Genomic DNA, 9959 nt, shown 5'->3' with positions numbered 1-9959 from the left:
ACCGTTCTGACAGTCTGTTGAGTGGGCAGGACTTGCTTCCCTACTGTCATCATTCATTTTCGTCTCACGCAGACCTTTTACTCCACTTCTCCAACAAAGTTCTGGTTCCTCTAAATAAAACAATGCCAGCACATGAATTCTCTGCTAGTTTTGCCACGGGCCTTCAAAAACAGAGTCTTAGTATTGCAACTTCCTTGTCAGGTGCCAGCAAAGTAAAAGCCAGTCCCTAATGAGTCACACCAGACTTGGAGCAGCGGGAAGGGGTGCACAGACACACACAAATCATCTTGGGGTACAAAATAACCCAAGAGCAGCCCTACAGATGAAAAGCTCGTGAGGGATTGTTTTTGAAATCATTGAACATAAATGCCTTTTTAAAAATGATGTAATGGGTTATCTTAATTTCAGCTGTCTATAAACAGCATTAATAATATCTCATGGCTTATGTGTAGTATTACTGAAGTCACTCAGTGTAGGTAAGGTACTAAGAAATACTATTACAAGCTTTATTTTTGTCCCAGCTGCAATCATATTCATCGCAGAAGGAAGCTGCTTTTTTTAATTTTACTGATTTATGTAAGGATTTGAAAATAGTATGTAGAAACAACCTCTCATGTGTATATATATCTGAGAAACATTCGATGGAACAACTACATGGAGGAAAAAATAAATGTGTTCTGGTCTACTTTCATCTCCCTCCACCACAAACACATCTGCAGTTTATTTGAGCTGTAAAAAATAAAAATTAAGAGAACTGAAGCAGCAGGTGGGGAAAGGACAGCGCAGCTGAAACAAGCTGATACGAAACGTTGCCAGATTTTCTACAACCTATTAAACTAAGAGGCCACTTTGGCTTTACATTTGAAAAATACTGACTTTATGCTCAGGGGGGCACAGGCAACTTCGTATACACTATTGAGATTAAATGTAAATCTAGCTTCATGATTCAAGCTAGTTATTAACAGTTTCAATTGAACACAACCGAAGGTGCAATGACTGCTTAAACCCAAAGGAACTCAAGCAATCAATGTTCTCTTTTAACATCACAGTGTTCTTTGTGGAGGTTTGCGTTTGTTTTTCCAAAACCCTTTTCCAAGTAAAGCCGACTCTTTTAATTGCAACATTTATGACTTCCTAAGCATCACGTGCCCTCTAGATGTATGTTCTCTGCGAGCTGCTTCTATATTAATTCCAGTGTCACTAGAGCTGCTGAGATTGTTTTTAGCTGCTCTCTAATGACACCTTCATCCTTAGTAGCAGGAGAGCGAAAAGTGCCGCTAACAGAAATTCAAACTTTTGGAGAGGTAGGACTTAAAAACAGACCCAGCAGAGTAAAACAAAGAAAGAAAAAAGAAAAAAAGATACTAGGGCAAGTTCAAAGTAATGAGGAGGGCTGAGAAACATAAGAAAAATATTGTAAAGTATTTCATATTCTTCTTATTACTATTATATACTGGAAAAAATTAATTAACCTTGGGAGACGCTTTGTAGTAGTAGACTATCAAATTGTGAATGCCGTTAAACTGCATTTAAAAAGGCACATTTTCAGCAGTACTCCCATGGTTAAGGTGTGGCTGGCATTTACTTGGAAAAATAAATACGCGTGAATATTAGCACAGTATAAATTAAAGCACAATGTAATCACTGAAGCCTAAAGCAGACAGTTTGTGAGGCCACACCTGGTACATCTGTCCTTATTTGTCCTGTAATAAAACCCTTTAATGAGTTTACATGGAATAGACCCCTTTTTTTCCCTCTGTGCTCCTGTGGCATACCTTTCACAGTACGTACCAGTACAAAACTCCATCCATGCAAAAAGCTTTCAAGGTCAGGATTTAAGCGCACATCAGCCTCCCAATACAAGAACCAATTGTGCCAAGACTGGGCACAGAGGGAGTTGGTACGAAATGGTTGTCAAAAGGCAGAAAAAGTGGTAACTCAAAGGAGGGTTACATGCTTTTCCCTAGTTTTATATATCCAGAGATCTAATCTTGCAAACAGTTGTTACTGTAATTTCTGTGCAAACCAGCCCCAGTGAAGTTATGCATGAATGAAATTACATTACAAATGATTCTTTGATATCTGTAAGATTATATGCCCACTAGGGCCATGCCATGAACCTGAGAGGTTGGATTACAGCATCTAGTTACCAGGGAAGCGGGTAAGGAAGGAGGTACAGGTGAGGGATAGTGATGACTGTCCTGTAATTAAGATAGAGGAATGGAAGCCCCAGAGGAATAGATTTTGGGTCTGGCTATGCTACAAAACTTGCTATGTACCCTAAGCCCACTGAACTTAATCACTTCACCCAGTTTTAAAGTGAGCTCAAACGCTATCCACTCTAAAAGTTTTAGTAGCATTTATTGTTTGGTATTTTTGTACTTGAAGTATTTATAGTAAAAGAACTATGAGCTCTTCTGTTTAAGGGGTTGTAATCACAGTCATCTCAAGCACTCCCCTTGCTAAAAAACCCACCTCCTTGACTTCAAGGAGTTGACTATTTAGTAAAATAGAAACTATTGCAACATCATGCGATTTGCTTGCTGCTAGGTAAAGTATTTAATGTTCACAACTCTTTAATGCTTCATGAGGTAGGTAATTTAGGTGGTGCTCAGATGGCCATTATGTAAATTCCACCTCAAAGTATATCTTAAGAATAATTTAGACACAGAAATATAAAATGCAATTAATTTCATTCTCATCTAGGTTAAAAGACATTCAGATGAGTAATTTTGCTAAATAACATTGCTGCTTATGTGAGAAAGATGAGCGAAAAGATGTCCTAAGTTTCAAAGACCTGGCCCACCAAGTTTCCACCTGAAGTTAAGCTTTTATCTCTAGCTTCTGTCTGAAGTCACGTCAGATTGATTTCTACCCAAACGACTTCTACACACATGCTTAGCAGTTACATTCCTGTTGCTTGAACCCTGCGTGGAACAGGCTGACCAGCAGATGTCCCCAAATTCAAAATAATCACAGTTAAAGCTTCAGGAAATCTTTACAGCCCTTTTGAACTTTACAAAGCGTGAAGCACCAGAGGCCATGAATACCCTCGGTGCTTATTGGCATTCTTGTAAAAACGGAAGTTCTGAACTAGGCAATACCTGACTGCTGACACAAAGCACCTTTTTTGTCATAAAAAGTAAACTGATATCCAGACAATTTTTCTATGATACACTCCCTATTGATTGACAGTCCCTTGTTGAAATTTTTATTTTCAAAAGCATTCTAATTTCCCCCCCCCCGCCTTAGAAGAGCAATCCCCCCCCAAACATCACGTGTAACACTTCTTCTTGGAAGTTTAGATACAAGACACAAGACTCTTTCCAAACTAGCATCAATTATTTTTGACTTGGGTATTACCAAACTCACAAACTGCTTTTTTTTTTGGCATACCAAATACTGCTTTTACACTTCTCTCTATACCACCTACCTTGAATTCTGGAGACGTCAGAGATGTAAGTCTATGAGGTTGTAAGCGTACCGTACTTCGTACTAACCTGCAGATGGGAACCAACCAGCTTACACCGACGTCTCTTGAGCAGAAGGGCTATTAGGTGCTGGGAAACTGGAAGGTCCTCTTTTCTCAAGCAAGCTGCTGAAGAACGCCTTTGGAGACCTGGCTTTCTTGCTCAAATGTTCCTGTTCCTCCGAGATGCCTTTTTTTTTTTTATTATTATGGTTGTACTTGTGTTTTTGTGTCCATAGATAAAATGAATGCTTCAGTTCTCAACCCTGCACTCAGGAAACTTTGAAGTAAATGGAAAATAGGTAATTTCCACCCCCAGCCACACTGTCTGATGACCAGAATGCCCAATTGCTGATAGTGTTGCTTACATGAAGATTTGCTTCTTAAGGGGGCTAAAAACTAATTCCTCAAACTTCATGGTTAGAAGAATCAAGCACTATTTAACACAACTACAAACAAAAGCATTAAAACACACAAACATGAAGTTAAAGACGACGGCACAAAATTAGGTGAACCAGCATTGAAAGTTTATCCAATTTAGAAATATATACATTTATATAAAAAAGGAAATCAATATAAAAATCTACATATTTGCAAATCTTGTATTACACAGGGTAAAGACAGTGTTATGTTTTATATCTATTGGATTACATATTTTTACAGTTTAAAAATCTTAAGAGTATACGGTTGCAAAAAAAATTAAATATCTGACTAGAGCCCCAAAGATAGCATACTGTAGGTATGACTGTCATGACACAATGAAGTCAATTATTCCGACAGAGAAATATTTACTCTGTAAACAGTATGTGTAAATACTGCAAGAAAGTAGAGCTTGCTCTGATATACATATATCTATACACCAAAACACATTTTTAAATGCTTTGTTGGCTGAGCCTTCTTTACAAAGTGGATCATATCAGGGTAGTGAACCACAGGGATACTCATTTAAAATAAAAGGAATTAGAAACTTAAAATATCCAATATTCAACAGAACCTGACGTTTAATTACTGCATATTCCTTATGCACATAAACCCTACTCCAGTGGGAAGAGAGATCAAAAGACTGATACTGTGTATGTCGTTGTCTCTTGCAAAAGATAGAGGCAGTGTTTCTTGCCTATATTCCTACGTATGGTCCTAATATTGCATCTCTTTATTAAGGAAAATCCCTTAGGGATTAAATCCTGATTTACTGTTTACAGAAACAGAAAATTCTTACTCTGTAATGGTTTTGTTTATGTTTTTAAAGTTATAACCACCTAATTGTAACAAGATTAAAGCCGACACATATAAACTTTGAAAAAGTAACAGAAAAAAAAATCAAGTTTATAGATACAGATTCAGACTGATAGAAGCTAGATACCTTCTCCTGTTTCAGGAGTGACAGGATTTTTTTTTTTTTAAATTGTTTTTACAAGTCTTGTAAACATTATTAGAGCTATGAGACCATTATAGCAGTACTTTTAAATCAACAAAGTTACTTAACAGGTCATTAAAATAAATTTCTCCTCTTTATTAAAGCTTAGGAACAGGGTAATTTTGGCATAAATATCAAGCCCTTGGTTTTAGGATACCCGTCCCCAAAATATTAGGGAACAAATATTACAAGCACCCTGCTCATGCCTATCACTGATAGTGCTGATAGTATGTTAAAAACAGATTTTATTTTGCTTGCAACTGCAAACTGAGTAGTGATTTTAATAATGGAAAAGTCCATGTTGAATTACAAGAAGTGGACCAGGGCAGTATGTTTTGCCCTAGAACAGAACAGAATGCAATGGGCTGACAACCTCATCCTAAGAGACTGACCACAAAGATTTATGGAGCGATAGTAGCATCAGACTCGTGGCTTCAGGGTTTTTTGTGTGTTTTGTTTTAAAGAACCTTTGATGATGGCAATGTGAGAGAAGACTGCTAGTCAGAATTTGGGGTACTCAGAAGACTCCCTCCCTTCCCCCTTAAGATTAAGTAGTCCTTTCTCTTTTCCCATACCCATTAAAAATACTAGTGGCACCTACCCTTCCAGTTCAAAACTAAGTAACAGGGCTCCCGTGAAAGCCAAGTCAATATTATTGCACGCCTATCTGAAGTGCATGTCATTAAGTAATATGTGGGATGCCACAACCGTATCAGTTGGCCAGTACTCTGATGTTAATTACTGCAGACATCATAATCAGAAGTAACATTTATGTATGAGGTGGCTTAACAAAAAAGCCATATTTCCTAATCATCTTTACCTATAGTAAACCAAATTATTCGCACATAAGTCTTCAATATTTACAAGTCAACTGTACAAGTAATACAAAAACCTCTCAGTTAAGCACCAGTGCTGACTTAAGGAGTAATATCTTCAAGTCAGAGTATTAGTATTCCCTGTCACAAGCGGACTCTGATTTTGGAAGTTTCTCTTTTCTGTATTGGTTGTATTCAGACCACTTCTTTGTTCACGTCCATCTTCCACTTTCCAAGGATATTAGTAATAGCAGCAGTTTTCTAAAAGGTGTAGGTACCATAGACAGCTTTCACAGCATAATCAGTTCAGATCTTTTTAAAATAAAAGACCATAAAATCCACTGATCTGGATTGTAAGGTTTTACCAAGAGTTCATTAAGTGGAGTCTATATACAATTCATGGGAGAATAAGTGGTTGAAACAAATACAGTTTCTGTGTGCAAACACTGGGATGTCCAAGAGCGGCAGGAGTCCGCACTTAATTCAAGGGCGGTAGGGAACCCATTTGTCCTAAGTGTCAGTGAATTATGCCAGTCATGTCACCTTGGTTTAGAGTAACCATAAGGACACCGAAGAATCAGGCTGTCGTGACTAGGTAAGACATGAGTGCTATAGTATTCGACCAAACTTCCCATGTTCAAAAACATGATGTCGGAATCCAGGTAAAACTTGCAATCCTGTTGTAGAACAAAAACATACGTAATCATTGACAGTAATTTTTCCAAACTCAGTGTTTAAAGAAAATCCCAAACCATCATCATCAGAACTAAGAAGCTCTTTCAAACAATCTACTGCTTTGCAAAGTAGTCACACAAGGACAACCAAATTGAACTTGGGAATTTACTATTCCATCCTTTAGGATTTCACTGGAGCTGAAGTTTAGATTTGAACATTTACAGCTAGTTTGTCTGTTGCATGATACAGCAACTAGAAAGCCCAGATCTGAGTACTCAAACTCTCATCCTAGACCAGATATTTCTAAAAGAGCTATTTTAACTTTTAGGAATGGGAAGATGTTTAGACTTTGACTTATTAGTTCCAATATATACCTATACACATGCACACTTTATACACATATATACACACGAAATTCATTGATATATACATGCACATATATACACATACAGTCATAGCGCAGCTGCTAACCTTTTCAAAGATCCTGTAGTTTCTCACTTTTTCTGCAGATTCATCCCATACAACCAATACCTTGAAGAAGAAAAATGCAACGTATTCAGCCTATGCTAATAAGCTCTAAGTCAATGTATTAAGGAATTAGTTACAATCCAGCCTAAAAAAAACAATCAATCACTGAAGTTACCATAGTGATTGTCTCAGATTTTCTTGGTTTAAGGAAAGAGCACATCTAAATTGTTAAGTACTTTATAATACGTAAGATACAGTATCTCTAAATCAAAAAGGTTTTTGGGGGTAGATTCAGCAATTGCCAGTTACCTTTCCAGGCTTAGTAGATGAGTTCCTAATACAGTACAATCCGTTTTGTGGTTGTCTCCGTGGGCTACTAGCTTTAAATGTCCTAAAAACAATACAGCAGTTACATGTGTTAGTAAAATGCCTAGATTCTTAAAATTCTTATGATAAACCTCTATTTCAGTTTCAATAATTCATAGTACATCATAGCTGAAAGAATTTCACGGTTCTAGCATCTGAATCAGCCACACAGCACAGAAGATCTGGCTTTCTGTCCCATCTAGCATCCTGGCAGAACAACCTTCTCCAGATGGAGCAAAATCCCTTTGCAAGTAGCATGCATTTTCAATTGATGCATGAGCACTGAACTAACTCCCTTAAAAAGCAATTGCCATATTAAAGGAATTTAAATACTTTTATTATGTTTTTAAACACAAGCTGTACCTATCAAAATTATCTTTGGACTACTATTCAGTGCAGGTTTTTGCAGGACTTCTAAGCAATGTTTTAAAGTCACATCCTACCTTTCAACTTCGAAGGATTCAGAGGTATTAAGAAATACTGAAGCAGGCAGCCCAACCTGTAAAAAATATGAAGAAAATAAATCACCATGTAAGTCAATGACAACTCAAAATGCTAGCAACTTTTTATGCAAATAAGCTACAGCCATCAGTATCTGAAATTATTAGTGGTGATTTAATCTTTACTTTATGTTTCTTCCTCCTTTACATCCGATATTAAAATACAGAGTTTATCAAGGCATTCCTTAAAGCTCAAAAAAATTAAAAAAAAAAAAAAAAAAAAAATCACACAGCAATGTGTTTTCAGATATTTTTTTCCTGAAATATGCATTTTAAAAGTTCCCTAAACTACACATAAGCAAGAAAAAAATTCTCCTTGAGAACGGCTCATCTGCTTGATCTTACTTTTTCATAGTCATCATCAGAATCATCATCAGGTTGGTTTGGCTTGGAGGGTAGTGCTGGTTTTTCAAATGAGAAGCTTCTAAAACTCTGTCCATCTGGTGGTGATCTCCTGGCAGAAACAGATCAAAAACTGAAGGACATCTCCTCAGGAAAACAGAACAAATATACACAAAACACTAAAGGGATAATAAAACTAGAACTGAAGAGCAACTTTCAGTTTAGCCCCCAAATAACAGATTAATTTAGGTTGCAAGGGGACCTCTAGAGATCATTTAGTCCAAGTTACTGCTCAAAGTAGGTCCAACTAGATCAGGTAGCTCAGGTAGCCACGCCCAGCCAAGTTTTGAGTATCTCTAAGGATGGAGGTTCCACAGCCTCTCCACAGCAACCTGTTTTGATGTTTCACCATCCAACACGGCAAAAAGTTTTTCCTACTATCTAGCTGTAATCTCCCAGGTTGTGACTTCTGCCTGTTGCCTCTACCTTATCACTGCAGACCTCCAAAGTTGCTCTCCCTTCTCCACCCTACCCATTAAGTAGTTGTAGACAGCAGTGATCTCTCATTAGCCTTCCTATAAAGGCTGAATGAATCCAGTTCTCTCAGTCTCTTCTCACGTATCTGTGCTACAGACCAAACATCTTGCTGGCCTTCCACTGGACTCACGCCAGTGTATCAGTGTCTTTCTTGTACAGTCCTACAGAGTTTATTACTTGTTCTTCAGGGCTGCTAAACAATCCAATGGACAAAAATATTTTCATCTGACTTACCACCATAACTAGTTCCACATCCCTTACTAAAGCTGACATTAATATAAAATGAAACACATTTCCTGTTTCTACAGAAGCCCAAAACTGTTTTTACGGTTCATTGAGGTTCTGATATTAAGGCTTCTTGTTCACTGCAATCAAAGGCTTTTAAGTGTTTAAAATAGACCTGAAAACAAGTGAACCCAAAATTTTGGTGGTTGGGGTTTTTTTTTTTGTTTGTTTGTTTTGTTTTTTTTTTTTTTTTTTTTTTTTAGTTTATCTACTATTTCTTACTGAACTATTTCAGAAGGTAAACTGATTGCAAAATTTTTAAACAATAAATACAGAGGCAAAAAAGCACAATACTGTAAGGGATGGTGCAGGGAAGAGAAACAGACTTCTCAGATTCATATCGACATATGTTTGTCAACAAGTTAACTAATACACAATGGAAAAAATTTAATAGCGCATTGTATTTTCATACTTACTGTAACTGGGGACATGAAGACTTCTCTGGTCTAGGCTTGATTCCAGGGGGCTGGTGGCCTGGCACAGGTGGTTTTGGGAGCACTGGTGGCACAAACAGCCCAGGTTTACCATGTTCTCTTGGCACTTTGGGCTCTGTTGGTTTTTCAGTAAACTGTGATAGCTTGGGTTTACTGCTTGGTAGTGGAGGAGGAGTTCGCAGCGAAAGGTTTAAGGTTTTTAGCTTCTCGCATCCTTCTGGAGTAGGAAGAACTTGAGCTAGAGGCAGGGGCTCTGGAGGCAATGAACAAGATTCTTTGACACACACAGGCTTTTTGAAAGGAGGTAAAGGGGGTACAGGAGGCAGCTGTTCACTTAGTCTCCGGCTTGAGGATTGAATCTTTAGATTAGGTTCAGCTCGGCACTGTAACTGGGGTTCTCTCACATTTAAGTGATCCTCTAGTTTGATATCAGGTAAGCTTCTTTTAGGAGGTGGTGGTGGTACTGGCACAGTAGATTTGCCAGCAAAGGAATTTGCCCTTGATTCTGAGTAGGCAGCTTTTCTGATGTGAGGAACTGGCGGAGGCGGGTAGGCTGGGGGCAGGACCATATCTACAGAAAGAAAACATCAAAAAAACATGACACACTGAGGGGAAATACAGTATGTCAAGAAACAAGACTTTTCAAATTTA

The 9959-nt window shown here is 37.7% G+C and overlaps 1 protein-coding gene across 8 annotated transcripts in view; it reads right to left on the bottom strand.

Moving 5' to 3' along the window:
• Positions 1-4059: 4059 nt before the first annotated feature.
• The window catches only part of SH3BP2 (SH3 domain binding protein 2), a 40570-nt gene continuing 34670 nt past the window's right edge, over positions 4060-9959 (bottom strand). For 7 of the 8 annotated variants that reach the window (XM_063336852.1, XM_063336854.1, XM_063336853.1 and 4 more), the window contains 6 exons: positions 9291-9879; positions 8056-8164; positions 7654-7709; positions 7154-7235; positions 6848-6907; positions 4060-6378 (listed from right to left, as the gene is read on the bottom strand). In XM_063336852.1, coding sequence (XP_063192922.1) covers positions 6241-6378; positions 6848-6907; positions 7154-7235; positions 7654-7709; positions 8056-8164; positions 9291-9879 — 1034 coding nt within the window. In that variant the 3' untranslated portion in view covers positions 4060-6240. The remainder of the gene's footprint in view (positions 6379-6847; positions 6908-7153; positions 7236-7653; positions 7710-8055; positions 8165-9290; positions 9880-9959) is intronic. The other variant, XM_063336850.1, reaches the window with a different exon arrangement.

This window comes from Chroicocephalus ridibundus, chromosome 5 (assembly GCF_963924245.1).
Source record: "Chroicocephalus ridibundus chromosome 5, bChrRid1.1, whole genome shotgun sequence".
Taxonomy (NCBI): domain Eukaryota; kingdom Metazoa; phylum Chordata; class Aves; order Charadriiformes; family Laridae; genus Chroicocephalus; species Chroicocephalus ridibundus.
The sequence above is the reverse complement of the archived record's forward strand: the minus strand, read 5'-3'. Positions and strand labels throughout refer to the sequence as shown.